The 23,061-nt window shown below is 42.4% G+C and overlaps 1 protein-coding gene across 4 annotated transcripts in view; it reads left to right on the top strand.

The window, feature by feature from the left end:
* Positions 1–22,928, top strand: part of TBL1X (transducin beta like 1 X-linked) — a 132,165-nt gene extending 109,237 nt beyond the window's left edge. For all 4 annotated transcript variants that reach the window (XM_035115968.3, XM_060273485.2, XM_088667709.1 and 1 more), the window contains 13 exons: positions 1,813–1,958; positions 3,651–3,909; positions 5,782–5,914; positions 6,939–7,080; positions 12,353–12,416; positions 12,529–12,626; positions 13,832–13,892; positions 14,717–14,838; positions 15,761–15,835; positions 16,025–16,152; positions 17,213–17,378; positions 19,648–19,749; positions 20,385–22,928. In XM_035115968.3, the coding sequence (XP_034971859.1) occupies positions 1,813–1,958; positions 3,651–3,909; positions 5,782–5,914; positions 6,939–7,080; positions 12,353–12,416; positions 12,529–12,626; positions 13,832–13,892; positions 14,717–14,838; positions 15,761–15,835; positions 16,025–16,152; positions 17,213–17,378; positions 19,648–19,749; positions 20,385–20,411 (1,523 nt within the window). In that variant the 3' untranslated portion in view covers positions 20,412–22,928. The remainder of the gene's footprint in view (positions 1–1,812; positions 1,959–3,650; positions 3,910–5,781; positions 5,915–6,938; positions 7,081–12,352; positions 12,417–12,528; positions 12,627–13,831; positions 13,893–14,716; positions 14,839–15,760; positions 15,836–16,024; positions 16,153–17,212; positions 17,379–19,647; positions 19,750–20,384) is intronic.
* Positions 22,929–23,061: the final 133 nt, after the last annotated feature.

Here is a 23,061-nt window from a genome sequence, read left to right on the forward strand (position 1 = left end):
CTGTGAATGCTTGCGTGCCAAAACTCCCAGTTGCTACCAGATTATTCATCAGGTCAGCTTTGACCAGCATTTGTGATATAGCTCATGCCTCTTAAGAATATAGTTTGTTTTCAACTCCCTTCCGGAATCCGGTTCGCCTCTCCTTTGATTATATGTATGTACAGCTGTAGATGAGCTGGTTTCAGCTCTGTGAGAAAGATGTCCTTTATGGAACAGAAGGGCTGAAAATCAGGGACCTCTGATGAGCTATTTCTCACTGTCCACTTCCTCCATTACTTTATATTGTATCCATATTTCCTCCAGCATCTTGATGGCGTCTAGATTAGCAGCACAGCTCTGCCTTCTCATTAGACCAGACATACAGAAATATTGTGCTACTTCATGACTGCACATGAACCACACTTCCCTCATGTGAATAGCTTTTTAAACCTAAATTGCTAGTGCGGGGACTGATCAGAGCTGGGAACCTGGTGGGGAGCAGTTTTTTTGGGGGGGGGACTCTTTGCCTCCCCACCATGGTCATTATCAGGGCTCCCACATCTTCTATAGCAGGCATGTCCAACAGGTAGATCGTGATCTACCGGTAGATCACTGGACGTCTGTGGTAGATCACTGGTAGATCACTGGCTCCCCTCAAAGCTCAACAACTTTGACCTGAACCCCCCCCAAATGGGGTAGATCACTGCCTCTTTTTAACTGTGAGTAGATTGCAGTCTCTTGGGAGTTGACCACCCTGTTCTATAGGTATTTGTGGGGTGGGGAAACAGCTGTTAGAGCAAAAGAGAGACCCCACTCCCACCCCCAATGCAAATGGCAGACACAGGGGCTCTGACTCAGATTGGGGCAACAGTGGGGGGGGGTTTAAAAGGAAACCACCCCATGTCAAAGCCCTAATCCGATTTGAGGTCCCACACCTGCAATTTGCGTTAAAAATAAATAAATCATGCCATTGTTAATTGCACGAATGGTGTTGCAGCTAATGGATCAGCAGCAGTACGTCTGCACTGGGCCAACGTGGTACAGTTCCAGTTTGTTGTTGCCTGCAAATAAACATGCAGTTAGAGCATGAGTAGGCAAACTAGGGGCCGGATCCGGCCCAATTGCCTTCTAAATCCGGCCCGCGGACGGTCCGGGAATCGGTGTGTTTTTACATGAGTAGAATGTGTCCTTTTATTTAAAATGCATCTCTGGGATATTTGTGGGGCATAGGAATTCGTTCTTTTCTTTTTTCGAAATATAGTCCAGCCCCCCACAAGGTCTGAGGGACAGTGGGCCAGCCCCCTGCTGAAAACGTTTGCTGACCCCTGAGTTAGAGAGTCTACCTCTTGGGGATGACTGGTTGGTTCTCATTTCCTGTTAGAACAGTTACACTGTGCGTGTTGGATTGAGCTGGTAAAGAGAACTGTGGGCAGAAGGTTGAAAAGGTGCCTTTGTCTTGTTCTGCATGAGAGAATGTTTCCCTTGTTGTGAGCATTGGATTGTAGGTAAATACAACCTGTGCACCGTAAAAAGAGTTTAAGCATAAAAATGGTGTGTGTTTTTGTTTTGTTTGTTTTTTAAAAGAACATCTTTCAGCTTCACACAAATTATTTCTCTGCGAAGTCTGCATTCTCCGCAAAGCATGTTTGCAAATGAACGCTAGGAAGGAGGAGGCCGTTGTAGTTCTTTGTAACCACCCAACGTAATCTGGTAAATGGATCCTCCTAAATGGTTAGGCTGGCAAAGGTTTTGGGCAGCGCTGTTTTTAGGGTGTGTGTGTCACATTAAGGAGTGTTTAGGTTTTTCTATCATGGCTTCCCTTCCTGTTTTCAGGTTTCTCCCATTCAGCCTTCACATTTGGAATAGAGAGTCATATTAGCCAATCCAACATCAATGGGACACTAGTGCCACCTGCTGCCCTCATCTCCATACTTCAGAAAGGCCTGCAGTATGTGGAAGCAGAGATCAGCATCAATGAGGTGAGTAGCTGTGTTGTCTTATGTGGAGACACACACCACTTGAGGGTGCATAGGAGTACGTTAGATATTGAAGAACCTAGCTCTTGCCTGTCTCTGTTGACTCTTACCCAGTTTTGTGCTGAAGGGATAACCAGGTGGCAATTGTGCAAGGAATCAATAAAGAAAAGCCAGCAATTAAGTATATTTACAGTGCCAGAGGGTTGGGAAAGATTTCGGCCTTACTGAGCAATTGGATACAATTGCCTTATGTGTCTCTAAGAATAGGAGAGAGCAAGAGCTAAAGATACAAGGGAGGATCCTGGTGTCTTCCTGAACAGCTAGCCCTCCGTAGACCTCCCAGTGGCCGTGCCACCAACCAAGAAAGAAGGCATTCATTGGCATCATTTGCTAATAGGGAGAAACAACGATAGCTTTGTGCATCTGGATTTTCTTTGTAAAGATGTTTACATTAAATCATTGAGAAGGGCTCTTCCTTTGAATTCTCTTGCTGTTTTAAATTATGTTATCTTAAAAAAGAAGAAGCATGTGTGTAAAGCAGAGAGGCATGGAAAGATGCTGTCTTCCCATCAGATTTCTTCCCTATACTCTGTAGTTCCAAAATTTTCAAATTAGACTTCATCCTGAACAAACATGTCAAGAGGAACTGACAAATGAATTTTGTTATTATAGATGTAGTTCTCACTAGCCATGATGACTGTGTGTGAGGCAGTGTGCCTCTGAATACCAGTTGTTGGGAATCACTAGTAGGGAGAGTCCTGTTGCACTCAGCTTCTACTTATGGGCTTCTCATAGGCACCTAGTTGGCCTCTCTTGTGAAAGAGAAGGCTAGACTGGATGGGCCTTTGGTTTTTGCATTCTTGTTAATTATCGCAGAAGTGAAGATGAAATGGGGTGGATTTGAGCCTGGATAGTTCAGTTGGTTAGAGCATGGGACTGATAACTCTTAATGCTGCGGCTAAGATCCTCTTAAGGGACAGCTGTGTATTTTTGCATTGCAGGGGGTTGGACTAGAATGATCCTCAGAGTTCCTTCCAACTCTATGATTCTTTGATCCCAGAATGCCTCTTCAGAGCCAATGCTCTTCTAGGAACCTAGAAAGCTGCCTTATTCTGAGTCAGACCATTGGTCTGTGTAGTTCAGTGTTGTCTACAGTGACCAATAGCAGCTCCTGAGCATCTCTCCCAGCTCTGCCTGGGGACGCCATATTATTATTATTATTATTATTATTATTATTATTATTATTATTATTATTATTATTTATTTTTATTAATCTTCAAAACTACTGCCTCAAGGCTACTTACACATAAAAACAATTAAAGTCATTTATAAACACGAAAACAACAGATACATTCAAGGCAAAACTAAAACCCTAACAAATGGATACTTGTGGTACAGACCCATTTATACAGCTGGGAAAGCCTGTCGGAACAAAAATTACTGCAACTGTTTCTGGAAAGCACAGCTAGTGGGCGCCAGTTGTATCTCAACAAGAATACTCAATCCAGCGTTGTTCCGTCACTGTGCGCTCAGCAGTCCAGAGTGTAGTGATTAGAAACTCGCCAAGAGGCTTCTCTTACAGAAGATTGTTACAGATGGCTCCGTAAGCATATTCTGCTTGGCATTCTCTTGGGTGTCGCCTGTCCTCTCAGCCTCCTAATTCGTTTTCTTTTCATTTCCCTCCCCCTCCCTCAGGATGGCACAGTGTTTGACGGCAGGCCTATAGAGTCGCTATCGTTGATAGACGCAGTAATGCCTGACGTGGTACAGACTCGGCAGCAGGCTTTGCGGGAGAAATTAGCTCAACAGCAAGCTAGCACGGCACCAGCCACAGCGCCGGCCACCACGGCCACCACAGCTTCTACAGCAACAACAGCTGCTGTCCCGCAGCAGAACACACCAAAGAATGGAGAAGCCACTGTGAATGGAGAGGAGAATGGGGCACATGCAATAAGTACGCTTCCTGTGGGTGTGGCTCGCGAGTGCCGGATTTTGTGCAACTGCAGCACAACCATTGGTTTGGGTCTGGGCTCCGAAATCATCTCCTCAAGAAGTGCAGTGGTTATTTTTTATGTAGAGCTTCCCTTGGGATTGGTCTGGAAGCTGAAGCTGGTTCAGAATGCTGCTGCCAGGTTTTTGAGGGGAACACCTATTGCATCTTTACTAAGGGAACCGCACTGGATGCTGATGGGCTGCTGCACCATGTGCAAGGTCTGGTTGTTAACATATAAAAGTCCTGAACAACTTGGGACCAGGTTCCTGTAGTGGCTGTAGAAAATATTTGTCCAATACCTTCTGGATTTTTGAAGCCCTGGGAAGGGGACTCCGTAGGCTTTCAAGACAGAGCTTATATCACCTAGCACAGCTCCTTACTTTTTTGCCTCTGACTAGAAGAATAAATTATGCAAATGTGTGTACTTGTATTTAAGTTGCATGATTTTATGGAGAACACAAAACTGATACATTCTTGGCATGGAATTCGGGTTACCTTGGGGAAGAATGTTGATTTATTTAAAAGCACACAGCTCTGAACACGAAGACTCCTTTGAGTTCACGATGCTCAAAAATTGTATGAAGACACGGAGAATAGTTATTCTGCAGCCATTCTGTTGCAAGTTTTCACGATCATGATACATCGCAACATATTAGCTGCTTTCTTTCTATTGAGACCAAGATCCCCAAGGCTTGCCACCACTAACTGCATATCTGAGTCTATAAGGATATGCCCCGTTTCCACAACATAGAAAAGGCACCAGCACTCTAAAATTAAGTTAGGAAACTTCAACTCCTGCATTTAGTCAGGGACCTCATTCACATGTCCTGGTAAATCACATGAACGTTTTCTCCTCCCTGCTAGCGGGTGGGAGAAACATGTCTGAAATGGGGACCGTGCTTCGCTTTGCTCCAAACAAACCATGTTTTGCAGCACTGGCTTTTTCTTGACCTGCTTGACGTTTGTGGTTTGTGTGAGTTAAATTAACTATGACGCCCAGTTTGGATATAACACTACATCAGGGATCATGTTTTGTGTGGGTGGGGATGAGCAAAGTGGCCTAGATTCAGTGTGAACTGGTCTACTATAGGAAACATGAAGAGAATCAGACTTTTAATCTCAACATCACTGTACTAAAAATATGCATAGTAGTGCACAGCTAGGCAATATAAGGCAGCCACAGGCTTGTCTGTGTTCAAATCCTTGATCGATGTTAAGTTCAGTAGATGGGCTTGGGGAAGTGGTGTAACTGAATTTCCCCTAAGTCTCAGCTGTTTCTCCTTACTGTTTCTGAGTCAGCTATTTCCCTATCTTCCCCAATCCCCCATTTGGATGTTACATTCCCAGGATTAAAGATTAATTTATTTGGGAATTATCCATGTGTAAATAGTATTTGGCAGTATAACTATGTGTTACTTTTCCCTATAGGATCTCTTGTCATTAATTGCACAGTTTGCAATGTACAGAAGGGAGCAGAAACTAATCACTGTGTGCGGTTTTCGTTGTTGTTATAATTAATGTCATCTTATCAGCAGTTCACCCAGATCATAGTGTGAAATATGACTTGTATAAAAAGCCTGTTCTTAAATGCAGAGAGTTGCATTTCCTTCTGATCTTGGTAAGGAAAGTGTATGTTTATGCAGCCAGCATAAAGCAATCAAATAAGTTTTATGTTATTGGAATTAAATGGTTTTGTCCAGTCTTCTCTGTAAATAATTACAGCTAAGGGCAACATACTGCAAATTTGAAAAAGCAAAACAGAACAAAACTGAAAGGAATAATTAACAGTACGTAATCACTGCCTTACCTCTGTGTGTGTATTTTGTCGTGCAGATAATCATTCAAAGCCAATGGAAATTGATGGGGATGTTGAAATTCCTTCTAACAAAGCAACAGTCCTCCGGGGACACGAATCAGAGGTGTTCATCTGTGCCTGGAATCCTGTCAGTGATCTGCTAGCATCGGGGTAAGTTAAAGGGTTAGAACAGCTCTCACTGTGTTTAAGTTACGTTCATCTCTACTCAGTGCTGATTTGGAGCATCAGTAATGCGGATCTCATGTGCCCTCTCTGTATGTCATTGTTATGACATACATAGTCTTAACACATTGTGGCTAATGTGTTCTCTCAAACCAACTATAGGAACTTAGGAGGCTGCCCTGTATTGGGTCAGACTGCTTCCTCCATCTTGCGCCATACTGTCTACTGTGATTGTCAGGGGCTCTCTAGGGTTCTCAGGCAGAAAGCCTTTTCCTCTGGCAGAGAGACAGTGTGGTGTAGTGGTGTTAAGAGTGGTAGACTCATAATCTGGGGAACATGCAGCTGCTGGGTGACCTTGGGCTAGTCACACTTCTCTGAAGTCTCTCAGCCCCACTCAGTTCACAGAGTGTTTTGTTGTGGGGGAGGAAGGGAAAGGAGAATGTTAGCCGCTTTGAGACTCCTTAGGGTAGTGATAAAGCGCGATATCAAATCCAAACTACTACTACTCCTCTTCTTCTTCTTCTTCTTCTTCTTCTTCTTCTTCTTCTTCTTCTTCTTCTTCTTCTTCTTCTTCTTCTTCTTCGCCTGCTACCTGAGCCCCCTTTTAAAACATAGCTACTAGCTATGGCCCCAGCATCTAATAAAATCCAACATCTAGTGAAATAACTTCCAAGAGAGTGGATTGCTCTTCGTAGTACATTTTTGTTAGCCTTGTTCTGTCAAGTTTCCAAATACAATAACTACTGCAGTTTTGTTTTACGGTGTTATGGTTAGAAATTGGAAGTTGTGAGGTGGTGGAGTTGTTATTACTCAATCGTTCTCAGTTTCTATAGTATTTCATCATGTTGCTGTTGAACGTGCCTTGCGATTTTTTTTTTTTTGTTGTTAAAGAAAAGCAGTCTATTCGTTTGTTGGGTTTTTCAAAAACAACAACAACATTTCCTGTGTGTGTTAACAAATATACGTTTATATCCTGTTCCGTGTGCATGACAAACACATTTCCTCTTGATAGATCTGGTGACTCTACGGCCAGAATATGGAATCTAAATGAGAACAATAATGGTAGTTCCACTCAACTCGTCTTGAGGCACTGCATAAGAGAAGGAGGACATGATGTTCCCAGCAATAAGGATGTAACATCGTTGGACTGGAATGTAAGTTGACTGCTAAAACTCTTGAAGGTGTCTGTGAAATGTAGATTGCTATATATTTAAAGTTATTTTGGTGCTTCCATTCCAACCTGGTGTTATTTTACACTAGCAAAATATCTGTCACCATGATGGATGGAGTGTGCATAGGGGGATTATATACGATAAGGGGGATCCCCGCACACCAGCTGATCTCTCTCAGGAGGGCTAAGCTACTCAATGACAGCGATAAGGAGAACCCTTGGAATTGCAGCATTTTTGCCAGAAACACTTTATTTTTCCATGTCATTATGTGTGGCAGTCATCCACATACCTAAAAGAAAATAAAAGGTGGGATGAAATGTTTAAAGCATATATGAGCAGGTAGGTATAATGATTGTTTTGGAAAGGGCAAGCAGTCCTTCCATCACCTCTGAATACTAACTCAAGTGTAAAAGTTTCTCAGTGCTTCTGTCATTTATTCAGTCTTGTAGCCTAGTAGCTCTAATTCCCCTTTGCAAACAAGTATACAAAACATTTAACAACTCATAAAAAGTTTTTAATTTTCCAAGCTGCTACTTTATGCTTGTTACTTGATAGACTTTGATCTAGCAAATCTTCAATCGAAGAAATAGGATTTGCCCACCACGCCCTCCCCATTTCCATGACTTACCCCTTAAGATTCAAGAATATTTTCTTGTCCTTTTGTCAGAGGCCTGCATCTGCCTATTACTAGCCAACCCAAGGCTGCTGCTGCCCATCCTTCACCTCGCCTCTGGCTGTGTTATAGTGGCGAGTGGTTGGGACTCTAGTCTGCTTTGGCCCCATGTTAGATTACCCTAAATCAGGGGTCAGCAAATTTTTTCAGCCGGTCCACCGTCCCTCAGACCACGTGGTGGGCCAGACTATTGGGGGGGGTGAACGAATTCCTATGCCCCACAAATAACCCAGAGATGCATTTTAAATAAAAGCACACATTCTACTCATGTAATAACATCAGGCAGGCCATACAAATAACCCAGAGATGAATTTTAAAGAAAAGCACACATTCTACTAATGTAATAACATCAGGCAGGCCATACAAATAACCCAGAGATGCATTTTAAAGAAAATGGCACATTCTACTCATGTAAAAGCACACTGATCCCCGGACTGTCCGCGGGCTGGATTGAGAAGGCGATTGGGCCGCATCTGGCCCACGGGCCTTAGGTTGCCTACCCCTGCCCTAAATGCAACATTGCAGTTGAGTTTGGTCAGATATTGCATTCTGGGTAATTTAACTTGGCAAGTGGCCACTGCAGATTAGGTCTGAGCACCAGCTTGGCTCCCGTTCAAAAGCATCACCACTGGCCATCAGTGAAACATTTCCAGGGGGTCGGGTGGGGTGAGGTGAATGACTGGCAGCTGTACTGTGGTGGGAACCAGCAGGGAACCTGGTTGATGTCAAGTGAGGCTCTATCAATGGCACCATGCTCAGGTCCCTTGCTAAATAATGACTTTTGCTTCACTGTTCTTAAACTGAAGCCTAACAAATTTATTATTAAAATACACAAGAGAATAGACTTCATCATGTGGTTGGTATACAGCTGAAAAAAAATGTACAGTATCCATTTAAGAAGCATCAATTTACCTGCGTTTTGCATGGCAAGCAGTTAACAGTTTGTTAAATACTTCTGCAACATTAACTCAGTGAACTAGAAGCACACTTATTTGGTTAGGCAGTTGGAGCCCTTTTTGTTTATTTATGTGCAGAGTGTTATGTCCTTTATGAGGCAAAGATAAATAGTGTAATGAACTTTTAATTTGCAAAAACAATGCAAGAGTTGTGCAGTGCCTCATTTGGAGTAAAAGATTTATGCTGCCTCTAAGACAAACTCAGCCAAAACAAATAGGTTTGTAAGATTAAAGGTTTCCTTGGTTTGCAGTGTTTACTGCCGTCTGCAAATGAATCAGGTCTCCCACTTGCAAAATCACGTATGCCTCTTCCCAGCGCAGTGAAAATCTAGTTTGTATCCTGTTGTTATCTGTCCTCTTTGCTGTATGTCATGCATAAAAATGCAGATAGCTCTGCACTTCCCATCCTCTATTCCGCACTGTGGAATAAATTTTCTGCAAAACATTCTATAGCTCCCGGGGGTTGTGGCAGACAAGGATGTTTTCTAATCTTAAACTCCAGAGCTCCAGAAGAAGGAGCAGAAGTGTGAATGACATGAATGCAAACAATAGGACTGGGAAATGAGCCGTATGGCTGTAGTTGCACTATTAAAAATATGAGGAAATCGTTATACATAGCAGCCTATCCCAATTGTTATTCTCCACCAATAAATAGACAAAGCTTCCACTCCCCCCAATGGATTGTAAAAAAAATGTGCTATTACGGTAGTGACTGATCAAAAGTGTAGAAATAAAAAATAGTATTAATAAATGTAGTGTATTATATCTATGATACCTGCAGCAACTACATAAGGTGGACCAATGTGATTATCCCCATATTACCGGCGGGGGTAGTAGCTGAAGCTAGGAGTTAGTGGCTTGGCCAAGGGCCACTGAACAGGAAGCCTTGAGAAGCAGGTCCATGAGTCATTTGTGGTTCTGCTTTTCAAGCTTATGGTGCAACTTAAGGATGGAGAGGTTCCTCATATGCCCTCTGGCATATGAGTTCCAGATCCATTAAGGGTATTTCTCCTTCCTTTGCGTATTCTGCCAGTAGTGTGATCCACTCTTGCACTCATTCATTCATTCATTCATGCTTGCTTGCTTGCTTGCTTCCACCTACATTCCAAGTCACGTGAAACATTCCAAATCATAGCTGAGCTTCTTTGTTGAACGAGAACTTTCTGGTGCACCGTCTTAAACACCGAGGCACCAGCTTATTCTCTTTCGTGTGGCACGCAGGAGAGAAAGCACGCAGCATGTTCATGTGAGTTGCTTTCTTTACTTACACTGTTAACCCTCATTTCTTCCAAAGAGCCTGAGGCGGCAAACACAGTTCCTTCCCTCCCCATTTTATCCTCACATCCAATGTGTGAGGTAGGCTTGTGAGTCAGCTTGTGAGCTTTAACGGCTAAATGGGAATTTGATCATAGGTGAAGTATAAAATGTTTGAAACAATGGCCAAGCTTGCACTGAACAAATGTGTGGGTTCTCGGAGCGAGTATCACAGTCCCTTCGCTCCTCTCCTTGCTGCCACTGTGCTACCCAGGCATAAACCATGGTTTGGCTTAGCATTATATCCAAACCTGAGATCATGGTTTGTCTCACTTTGGATAAACCACCATCTATAACAAAGGATTGTTCTTAGTTTGCTGCTTCCACTTTGTCTGCAGCCTACAAGTCCCGCCCCGCCCCACCCCCCTTCGGAACATAGGAGCTTCAGATGAGTTCACATATGAATGTTCACACTTGACGAATGCAACTTCAGGTGATGGCTTGCATGTGTGAAATAGCTATCACAGAACAAATGCCACAGGCGGGGGTTATATATCACTTGACATGATATCAAACATATTTTAAAATAAGCATCGTAACACATTATTTGCATGTGAACTTGGGGAAACGGGTTTTTCTTCCCAGCCATTTCCGCTTGAAATACTTTAGCCTTCAAGTAAAATAAAAAAAATTCCTTCAGTAGCACCTTAAAGACCAACTAAGTTTTTATTTTGGTATGAGCTTTCGTGTGCATGCACACTTCTTCAGATACAGTGAAATGGAAGTTTCCAGGCACTTATGTAGAGAAGGGGTGGGGAGGGGTGGGGATGGGGAGGGGGGATCACTCAGAAGGGTGGTGGAAATGGGTGATTGACTGACTGATAGCTGTTGATGACCGCAAACGACTGCAAATGGTTTTGCATGAAAAAGCAAGGGTTGAGATGGCTGAAGATCGCTTATCATGTATAATGATAATCATGTATAATGAGATAAGAATCCGATATCTCTGTTCAAACCAGGTCCCTCCATGGTTTTGAGCTTGGTGATAAGTTGCAATTTAGCCTTCAAGAATCTAATGCTCCCAGATACTCTGCACTTCATTCAGTTCAGATGAGGTCTCAGTTAGGCAATTATCACCTCCTCAAGTTGCCAGTCATGAAGTTAGAAACAGTTACATTTTGGCAGGTGACAAAACAAGCCTCCCCAAAACATCTGTTATTGGGTGGCCTATAGATTGTATGCATTCATGTATGTATGAATGAATGAATGAATGCATAAAGTAAGTAAGTGTTAGTTTCTTATGTGTAAAGCACTGAACTGTAAAGTACTTTAGGAAGTGCTTATTATTACGTAGTCAAGAAGCTATGAAGACTCTTAATGAAATAATCTTTCAGTTGTTGCTCAAAGGATAAAGTAAATGAAATTAATGGTTGTAATGATCAAAATTAATTGGGACTTTTGTATCAGTAAATATGCACACACAGCTTTATTGCGGTCCCTAGACCCAAAATACACAGTGCAGCAGAACACTCTTGCTAGCCAACAGAAGGGCTTTAGCCCATATTTCTAATTCTTACTCTCTCCGAGAGGAATTATGTAAATATATGTTTAAAAAGTTCATTTGAAGCTGTTCTGTTCTGTTCTGCTCTGTTCTTTTCTCAGTGGCCTTCTTTAGGGAAAAGGGAGGAATATAGATTTGTTGGCATGTTTGGCAGGGTAAGGGAATGAAATCTCTCAGCTCAGCTAAATCACCTCATAAAAATAATTATGTCACAATTTAGTTTCTTGGTGGTTTAATTATTCTGACAGTGCAATGCTGCTTTAGTTGCCTTGTTTCCATCTAGGTGCCAAGAGTGCCAGGCTTTAATTTTGGGTACAACCCAGTAAATCAGGGGTCAGCAAACTTTTTCAGCAGGGGGCCGGTCCACTGTCCCTCAGACCTTGTGGGGGGACGGACTATATTTTGGAAAAAAAATATGAACGAATTCCTATGCCCCACAAATAACCCAGAGATGCATTTTAAATTAAAGCACACATTCTTATCATGTAAAAACGCCAGGCAGGCTCCACAAATAACCCAGAGATGCATTTTAAATAAAAGGACACATCCTATTCATGTAAAAACATGCTGATTCCTGGACCGTCTGTGGGCCGGATTTAGAAGGCGATTGGGCCACATCCGGCCCCCGGGCCTTAGTTTGGGGACCCCTGCAGTAAATGATGCTTGCTCTAGCTCAGTGGAGCATCTATTTTTGCTTGCTTTTGAAAACTCAAGGTTTGAAGGGTGAGTTAGTGGGTTGTAGCTGACTCAGGATATTGTGTGCCTCCTGCAAAAAACACCATTTGATTCTCTTTGTTAACATCCCTACAGGCTGATGGGACGCTGTTGGCTACAGGATCATATGATGGCTTTGCAAGAATATGGACAGAAGATGGTAAGATGTATAATGGTATCTGTTTCCAAATAGTTATATGTTTTGTGCTGCTGAATTATTTCGACTCCCAAGCTATTTGAAGGAGCCAACTATTGTCTTTCATACTTTGCAGGAAATCTTGCAAGCACCTTAGGTCAACATAAAGGACCCATCTTTGCTCTGAAGTGGAACAAAAAGGGAAATTACATTTTAAGTGCTGGAGTTGATAAAGTAAGTGTTGAGGTGCATAGCTTGCAAGTATAGAATAGCTCTTGGGAATTCTGCAAAATTTTATTTTTGCTCATCTGGGAGGGGGGGGAGGTGTTTTGGAAAGCCTAGATTTCATCAAATTGAGTGATTGCTATCTTAAGGGATAGTAAATCTGTTACATGTGCAGCCTGCCTTGAAACAGGCTGCATGTTTGCTTGTATGGCATAGTTAGTTCTCCTCTTCAACGTTAGAGGTTTTTCATGCATGTGTGTATGTGCATTTGTACACATCTGTTTTCCCGGGTGCCTTAAAATATGTCACAGGAAAATATCAGGTATACTGATAGTGGATTCATTCTCAAAGTGTGGATTCTGGTGTAGTTCAAATTGCATTATCTACACATTGAGAGGAAGGTATCAGCAGACTTGAGGCAACCTCAAACACATAGGAATGGATCCAAATAATTAGTTTCCTTCAGGACTGCTTGAAGTAGAGAGACCATTACTCACTCCATTACAGAAATGGATGGTTGGAAACAGGGTGTTACTTGTCGCAAAGTGTAAGATCTAAACTTGATTTTTCAAGAGGGGCCTAATCACAGCTTCCCTTGGCACAATATGTTTAGAAGTCACTTGGGGCTTCTGAAAATCTTGTTCTTATACAAACCTTGAGGTTTTCCAAGCTTGCTTATCTTTTCGATTATGTAGAGGAAAACCAAGGACCTGATCTAAATCATATGACCAGATCTGTTGCAGCGTCTGTAGCACCAGTCTCGATTGTGATGCAAACATTACCATCTCTCCATTACTGGCTATCAATTTCAGGTTGTGGAGGCATCATAAAATCCACCTAAACACATGCTGGATGTTATAAGGACCACCTGTCAACACAACACTGCAGTTTACAGGAGGCCTAATACAGCATCATTTGTGGTGTGGATCCGAGAGATTTGCTCAAGTGAAGAAATTGATATTTGGTCTCCTTACAGAAACATATTTTTTTTTGACTCAGATTGATTTTAATCTTCCCCTGTGTAATAAGGACAGATCATCATTATCTATGTTAAATTTTCTTATCTGTGTTGCATTAGAACAAATGCCTTTTTGTGAGTTTTTTGACTAACTGAAATTTTCGGCAGTCATCAACAGTGTGTTTGATAGTGAAACCTGCTTTTCTTCGGAACTGAATGTGTGTCTTTTTCTCCCTATCTGCCCCCACCAACATAGACAACAATAATTTGGGATGCTCATACAGGAGAAGCTAAACAGCAGTTTCCTTTCCACTCAGGTGAGACTAATTAGCCCTCCGTGTATTTCTTTAAACATTTTAATTTTAGCAAAAGGCAAAGCAGCTTAAGCTTTCACAATTAAAACACAAATCACAATAAACCAGTTGGTCATTAAGTAATTCAGAAAAGGTCTGCTATACTTTCATACAGTAGCAATCATCTTTCAAAAAACCCTGCTCCACAGCCTGCCTGATTGTTCCTGCCTGATAGATGGAATCCAGGACAGGACATCATCTTGGAATTATGCTTTGGTGGGAACCAAAGACAACTTCGAGAGAGCACTTTCGGATTCCTGCCTTTTGTCGCTGAAAATTTTCACTGAAGCTTTCATGACCACTCCATCGTAGCCTTCAAGATCCCGCCATATTTTATTGTATCAGTGTCCTGCCGCATCTTTAGTTTTTGTAGGCACACCAGTTGCGTTTTTGTGAATCAGCTTGTCCCCACGATGTGCTCTGTGCATCAGGACAAATATGTGTAAAAATTATTGTTATGTTATTTGAAAGCCCTTGTGTGTATTCTTTTGGAATTTTAGCAGGTTCTCTTTTCAACTTTTTCCTGGGTGAATCCAACCTTAGGAAGCTTTATCAATAGATTATTGAGAGAGATGGAATGGGAATCTTGGGACTCTTGGTGCATGCTTATTACTGCAGCCCAACACATGCGGAGTATCATGCGGGTGTTCCTGGGATGCTGCTCATGACAACGTGGGGGTACTAGAATCAAAGTACCAGTCATTATATGGAAGTGAGAAAGGAGCCTTGTCTATTTGCTTCTTTGCAAGGTGTCCTCATGTTCCCCCTCTCTCGTTCCCCTTTTGCAGCCCCTGCTCTGGATGTAGACTGGCAGAACAACACTACTTTTGCATCCTGCAGCACGGACATGTGCATACATGTATGCAGACTAGGCTGTGATCGCCCAGTCAAAACTTTTCAAGGCCATACGGTGAGTTTAAATGGCCCTTTTAACCTATTGCAGTTACTGCAGTGACCATTGGAACATTTCAAGGGTGATATATATGAATCATCCTCCACTTCTTCTTTTTATTAAGTGTGTTTTATTGTTCTTAAGAACAAATGCAAATGAAGTATTGGAAGAAAACAAGACTTTGATGATGACAAATGCAGGATGATAAAGTCCTTCTGACAAACTCATCTGTACATTTACTTGGGAGTAAGCTCCATAAAGGTTAATGGGACTGACTTTTCAGTAAACCTGCATAGGATTGTGTTGTAATGAATTCTTAATGGTGAGCAGTTTTCCCTTCTCAAGTGGCAGAAGGAAAATCACACACACACACACACACACACACACACACACACACACACATATATACAGTATATATATATATAGAGAGAGAGAGAGAGAGAGAGAATGAATGAATGATTTTAGGTTACTACTTGAGGGAGGAGTTGTTCAGTAGTAAAGCAGATGTTTTGCATGAGCCAGTTCCCATCTTCGATCCCTGGCATCTCCAAGTAGATACGATAAAGACTTTTTTCCCTGGAGCCCTGGAAAGCCATTGTCAGTCAGCACAGATAATACTGAGATAAATGGACCAATTGTCTGACTTGTCTTGGTATCAGGCATTTCCCCCTAGGAGGACTTGATCTCTCTCGTGCAAATAAAACTGAAAGAAGGCAGCAAACTACACTTCAATGCTATAAAATAGTCTCTATAAATCTATTTAGCTAATGAGATATCATTTCTGTTGCTTCACAAATGAAAGAACCAAACCAATAATTTTAACATGCAATCGTTTATTTGTTGCTGTTATAAATTAAACCGAGATGGCCCTCTTCTGGATAAAAAGGTACAGTGCAGTTTGATACAGAATTGTCACAATTTAATTATTTTTAAATTTCAGAATGAGGTCAATGCTATCAAATGGGATCCTTCTGGGATGCTTCTAGCGTCGTGCTCAGATGATATGACATTAAAGGTAATTCTGGCTGAAGCCTTTGGAACATATTTTAAAGAACTGTTGCTGGAAATACTGTATGAAATGTTAGGCTTTATTTACATTTTTCAGTTCTGTTTCTTAAATGCATGCGTATTTCTTGGTGAGCTCTCCTATAACTGGAGAAAATATTTCAATGTGCAGTTTTTATTTCCCCTCTGATTTTTATAGATTTGGAGTATGAAGCAAGATGTGTGTGTACATGACCTTCAGGCACATAACAAAGAGATTTATACTATCAAATGGAGTCCGACGGGACCAGGGACCAACAACCCAAACTCTAATATTATGTTGGCAAGGTAAAAATGAAACAGTGTTATGCATGCTCAAATAAAGTTTTTTTGTTGTTTTGTTAACTATGTATATAGGGATTCTTTCATTTGTATCCCATCCATCCTACGAGGTGTTTAGGGATGCTGGTGGGGCTGTGGTCTAAACCTTGGGCTTGCTGATCAGAGGATCGGCGGCTCGAATCCCCGCAACGGGGTGAGTTCCTGTTGTTCTGTCCCAGCTCCTGCCAACCTAGCAGTTCAAAAGCACACCAGTGCAAGCAGATAAATAGGTACTGCTGCAGCGGGAAGGTAAACGGCATTTCTGTGCGCTCTGGCTTCCATCATGGTGTCTTGTTGCAGTTTAGTCTTGCTGGCCACATGACCCAGAAAGCTGTCTATGGACAAACGCCGGCTCCCTCTGCTTGAAAGCGAGATGAGCGCTGTACCCCATAGTCACCTTTGATTGGACTTAGCCATTCAGGGCTCCTTTACTTTTTTTTTTTTTACCTTTTACAAGGTGTTTGGGAGGTCCATACATGGGTCATCCTCTTTTTATCCTCATAAGCTACCTTATGAGGTAGGTTAATTATGGGTCACCCGGTCAAGTCCATAGCTAAATTGAGATTGGAACACCAAGTTTACTCCCTCCCTCAACCCCCCCCCCAATACTGACAATCAGCAGGTAAACTGAGGAGTTGAGATCAAATTAAATGTTTCTCTTGGTGCCTAAAAAAATCTTACACTGGCCGTACTCACGTAGAATAATATATGGGTACTTGCAGTGGTGTGCGGTGAAATTTTTCATAGGTGAACTGTTCGGGCCAGAGAGTTAGCTTGTGCAGGCGTTTGGAGGTGGGGTTGTGGGGTTGACATCGTATGTGTGAGCATCGCGCCTCCTTCCTAAGCCAGGCAGAAGCTTCCCGGGCTTTGTGAAGGAGGCGCCAGGGGACACTTAAGGGGACTAACCTATTCCCCCTAATTTACCGACCGCACGCCACTTGTGCAAAGAAGAAAACTTTCTGAAGTTGGATAGAGCCTTGGCAACGCTCGGTACGTGAAACCTTCTGCTGTCGCTTGTCTCCCATAGTGCTTCATTCGACTCTACTGTTCGGTTGTGGGACGTCGAAAGAGGAGTCTGCACTCACATGTTAACCAAACATCAAGAGCCTGTCTACAGCGTAGCTTTTAGCCCTGACGGAAAATACTTGGCCAGTGGTTCCTTTGACAAGTGTGTCCATATATGGAACACTCAGGTATGGAAATTTCACACCCAAGTGACGAGAAACGGCTTGGGTATAATGTTAACTGAAATGAAGCTTGTCTGTAATATTGTTTGCCAGGGTTAGGCAGCTTCAGGTCTGGAAGCCAAATGGAGCTGCACAGTTATCTTTATTGGGGCTCTGGGAGCTTCCCCCCAGGCCATCCTCCTGTTTTGCTTGGCTGGAATGCGGCCTTGAACTCTGAGCATGGTTCTTGGGTGTCTGGATGGAGGATAGAGAGGAGTGTGTGCAGAAGCTAGCCTGCTCAAAGCAAAAATTCACGGTTGTGGCTCTGCTTTTTCCTCCAGCCCCACCTGCTGCTGGCACATCTTCCCCTTCCAGAAGGGTAGTTTCCCAAAAGGGAATGCAGTCCCCTACCCTTGCTATATGCAACAAAGAGCTTTAAACATATTTTTTATGGCACAAGTTGTGGCAGGTGTGGGGAAAGAGAATTGCAAAGCCGGACCAGAAATTCTGTGGCAGTGTAGGAGAGTTTTGTGCTCTTCTTCTTAACTACGCATGAAACGTGCATGCAGTCTAATCCAAAGATTAAAATTTCTAATTAGAGTGGGTGTGAGCTACTGCAAATTAGGGGGGGGGAGTGAATTGGCAAAACGAGAGTCAGTGTTGCAGCAGGAGCACCCAGAGAGAGAGACGTATTGCTTTCCGTAGCGGACGAGACACTTGCAATCGCTATTGAGCAAAGTTACTCGCCCAAGTACAACCCTGTTACATCAGATGTTATAAAACTTAATTAAAAGGCAGTTCTTCATGTTTTTACTGGCCAGATGTTTCAGATGATAGAGCTGTAGGAAGACAGTCCACGATGCAGCTTTATTTGACAATAAAGAATTCTCATAGTACTAGTGATCCTTTGGCATCAACGTGTTGCTGTCAAGGAAGGAGATGTATGTGGTATTCTGTGCAAGGAAGGGAGCTCCAGTCTGGATGAAAATAGATTCCTCCCACCATACAGCTATGAGGGTGTTTTTTCCGGGGGGGGCGTTCTTTTGTGCTAATACAAGCTGTTCCCTGCCCCCCCCCCAAAAACCCATGGAGGTGGGATTTTTGTCCTGATCGTGGCTGAAGAAGGAAGGAATGGGCCTTCTGTCTTCACATACCGGTACTTCTGTCCCTATGGCAACTGGGCTTTCTTTAACCTGAAATTAAAGAGGGAAAGAGAGAGATGTAGCTCTATGTTACATACTGAGCATAGTGCAGCCTTTGCCAACCTGGTGTTCAGCTGATGTTTGGAACTACAACTCCCATGTGCTAGCTGGGGATGATGGGAGTTGTAGTCCAGAACATCTGGAGGGCACCAAGTTGGCAAAGGCTGGCATAATGTATATAGTTTGGCCGTAAGAGTAGTTCAGTGTAGTGCAACCACTTTTATCTAGATTCAGCTTTGTCCAACTTTCCATTAAAAGTTGAGAAACAGCTGCCTCTGCATATGTGTAGAACCCTATGTCTGCCCCTGAAGAAGGCCAGGAAGCAGATTTATTATGGGTTAGATCTAGGAAAATCTGCCATTGCTCTTCCACCTTGAACGAGTGGGGAGGGCATCGTAGAAGCATGTGGGCACACTACTTATTCCCAGCTTCATAAACCATAGTTGCATCTGAACCAGGGCATTATATTCTCTATATATTTGTAATATAATGCCCTGGTTCAGATGTAGCTGGTTTATGAAGCTGGGAATGAGCTGTGCCTGCATGCTTCTTATGCTGCCCCCCCCCCAAACATCCTGGATTTGACCTTTTCATTCTCAACAGAGCAGCACAAGGAGCACACACTCTCAGGGTCAGTCTTCTGAGTTCACATGCCAGCAGTGGGTGGAGCCTGTGGCAGAAGTAGGCGGGGCAATGGATTTGCCTCTTACCTTTCCTTCAAACCATGCAAAAGCCTGAGGTTTACAGGTATGCACACACACTCCATTCCGGAAAGCAGGATGCATTGTTGCAGACCAAGGAAACATTCCAGCAAGGCAAAAACCTCTCAAGGAGGACCTGGAGAAGAGCCAGTGGTGTGGAAAGTGTGTGTGTGTGTGTGTGTGTGTGTGTGTGTGTGTAGCCTGAGAGGAGAGTCTCAAGGGCCAGATAGGGCTGCATTTGGTCCTGAAGTTTTGAGCCCTTGATCCAGGCATAATTTGCATGTATTTCTTAGAAACATTGCGGAAACACACATACGCAAAATGCAGAGCAAGAAATATTTGCTGCCTGAATAATATTGGTGGTGGTGGTGATTTATTTATTATTATTTTTAGAATGGAACTCTAGTACATAGCTACAGAGGCACTGGGGGAATATTTGAAGTCTGCTGGAATGCTAAAGGAGACAAAGTGGGGGCTAGTGCATCAGACGGATCGGTGAGTCTTTTCGGACTTCATTTTCATTGATTGTTCCTATCCCATAAATGAGCATAGTTCCCATGTTGTTAAAACTGTCCTTCCCCTCCCCCCCCATGATAGGATTAGAGATCTGTGAGTTAGTGAGCAGTATCCAGAGGTATTTAAGTGCATCCCTGTGTACTCTGAGCAAGGAACACCATTTAGTCTCCAGCTGATTTCATCCTTTTGAAACATCCTGCAGAGCTTTTTGTAGCTGGGAGACCTAACCATGAAGTACCCTTTTCTTAGCTTAAGCTCTCAATGGTGTTGTCAGATGGCAGAAGCAGTGATATGTAAGAATGCTGCTAGTCTGTTGTATTGCTTTCTCGAAGGAGCAAATGGACTCCCAAGATTATTGCATTATTTCACATGCTGAGGATTTTCCTCATGTGTGTGTGTTTTGGGGGCATATGTTTGCTTCTCCAGCATGCAGAGAGGACCTGTAACAGGGTGATTGTGCGAACTGAACCTTTCTGATTGTGATACCTTACCCTTGTTCAGTATTCGCCCAGATCATTGTAAATACAATTACTACTGTGCAATTATGAGTGAGCAATATTAAGATATACGAACAATGTTTTTGATTGTTTTCCACCTCTCTCTCTGCCTTCTAGGTTTGTGTTCTAGACCTGCGAAAGTAAATGTTTTAGAAGAAAATTCGCAAATGGACCAGCATTGAATGTGTGGGTAGAAGCACTCTTCAAAACTATTTTAACATCTCTAGAACTGCAAGAACAGGGGGAAACAAACAGAAACTGGGCGGGGGGGACCCCAGAGTGTACAACAAAGGCAACTCTCCCAGGCAGCAGAAGCCTGCAAAATGTTTTGTCCATAACCTTCACCGTGGAGTTAAGACACAATCACATAGGGGGAGGGGTTGGGGATGGTTTCCACCTGGAACCTTCAGCCTTTGGAAGCAAGAGGCCACCACCAGCTAAGACCCCGTAGTGTCTCTGAGAACTCGCTCTGATGGCTGCAGAAAAGAAGAGGAAAAGCTGTGCCAAAAATGATAATAATAATAATAATTAAAAAAAAGAAAACCTATAAAGCAAAATGCTTTTATAAACCAAAATGGGGAGAGAGAAAAAAAAGAATCCTCCTCCATGTGGTCCTGTATTTTTCCCCGCTTCCAGTCTGGACACTACCGTTGCTCTCCCAAAGGACATTCAAAGACCAGTTTGTACTGATGACACACAACTTTGTAATCACAACACTTTCTATTTTCTAGACTACTTTTATTTGTTCAATGGGTTTCCCCCTCCCCCCCTTTCAGCTGGAATATGATAGCCTTTGAGGATCACAGGCATAGTAGGTTTGAACTGAATTTCTTTTCTTTCTTTATTGTGCCCATGTTTTTGTTCGTCTGTTTTGTTTTGCTTTTTTCCGTTGATGCCCGCAGAAAATGCAGCCAGGTGGGCAAAATGAAAAGTTTTAACAGACTTTTTCTCTCCCCTTCTTTCCGCTCCTCCTCCCCCCACCTGCCCCTTCCACTCTTGTCTCTTCTCTCCCAGATTCTTCTTTCTCTTAATACTTCCACGCTTCAGATCTTAGGGTCTCAAGGGCACTTTCAACAAATTGTGTAATAAGTGCTTTATGTAAGAATGCAATGCCGGGAACGCTTTTTACAGGAGAAAGATGACTTTTTAGGAAAAGAAAGAACCCAGTGTATTTTTGGAAAAAAAGAGAAGTATTTTTTATGTTAAAACACAATTTTAGAAGCTTAAAATCTCTACCAGATGTAGACTGGATTGTGTTACTCATTCAGAACAAAAAAGAAACCCAATTTGAATGGAATCTGATACAGATTTAAAGATGCAGTATCCCTTTTATTTCCTCCTCATGAAAGGTGATTTGCTAAAACAAAGAAACAAAAAAGAAACCAGGCATTGCTTCTCTTGTAAAATATAATCTTCTTCAAGAGAAAAAAAAATCTTGCATGTTTTTAATTTAATTGACAAGTCTTAGTGATGTCAATTATGTCACATTGTTTCAGAAGGTTAGAGTTTTAAAAATAGATACTTCTTTTCTGACTCATATACAGTATCCAGATAACTCTCAACATTTTTTTAAAAATCCTACATTTCTTGCAGAAAATATTTCCACGTTGAATAATGCCCAATTCTGCCATTTTATTCAAAATGAGTAATTGTTTTTGTTTTTAATCTGAGTGATAAGTCTAGTGTTTCACAGATGTAGAGAGAACTTTGTTATTTGCTGACTATTTCTGTTTACAGATACTGCTAGGTTAGGGAGATGTGCAGTGGGTTTACTTTTTTAAACTGCTGCTCAGCTGCCCAAGGTATTCAATAGCTGCAAACCAACCCCCGTTTAACTGGCAGAACATCCCATTTAACCCAGTGGGACTTGTATCCAAGTAATGTAGACATGCATAGGATTGCACTGTAAGAGGTAATAAGATCAGACTGGTTTAAGCCAACAAATAGCTTTTGGAATTTTGAAAGAGCTAATCCTCTCTCTGCAAACATTTCTGACATATTACAGAAATTGCCTCTGGAGACACTTAGCACCCTGAATTGACCAGCAAGTTCCCAGGGAGAGGGGGATACTGCATCTTTAACTTGGTAAACACTGGGTTCCTTATATGGGGCATCAAAAAGCCCAGTATTTCTAGGGTTCAATACATATTAGTCCCCCAAGACATATATGAGATTGCATTTTTATTTTTTATTTTAAAAACTAACTTTAGAGCCAAGTGAAGTGCACTTTGTCAAATGTAAGGGTTGTTTTATTTTGTGGGGGGGTGTGCGTTCTACTTTGTCCTTGTTTCATTCTCTTGTTTTCTTTTTTCTTTTTTGCCTTCTAAAAAATGCGGTTCTTTGTCAATTGCAGAATTGTTACTTCAGCCACTCACTGATTAAGTCTGAATTCTGGCTTCTGAAGTTTTATTGTCTGTGTCAGACTTGAAGCCGGGCTTGGTTCTCATTTCAGCATTTCCCGGGTTCTGTTGAATCAACATCTCCCCTCACCCCGTTTTGTCTGTACACCCACTCCCTTCTTATAAACACACACACACATACACAAACCCGCACTCTCTTTCAGCAAATCACCTTGTGTGTTGTAGTTTGTTTGTTTCAAGGAGAGAATCAACAGATCATATTCCGTGTCTTGAATAAATTGCTATATTTTGATATTAGAAATCTCTGTGTGAGTTGTTTCTCATTCTTCCTGTCCCATTAACATTTGCCTATTTCCTTAGGTGCACTGTGGCTTCTTCCCTTCCTTCCTTCAACTTTCCAGGGCCACTCGCCATGCTTTCGGACGCTGTTGGGG

Source organism: Zootoca vivipara, chromosome 4 (genome assembly GCF_965207765.1).
Source record: "Zootoca vivipara chromosome 4, rZooViv2.hap1.1, whole genome shotgun sequence".
NCBI lineage: Eukaryota > Metazoa > Chordata > Lepidosauria > Squamata > Lacertidae > Zootoca > Zootoca vivipara.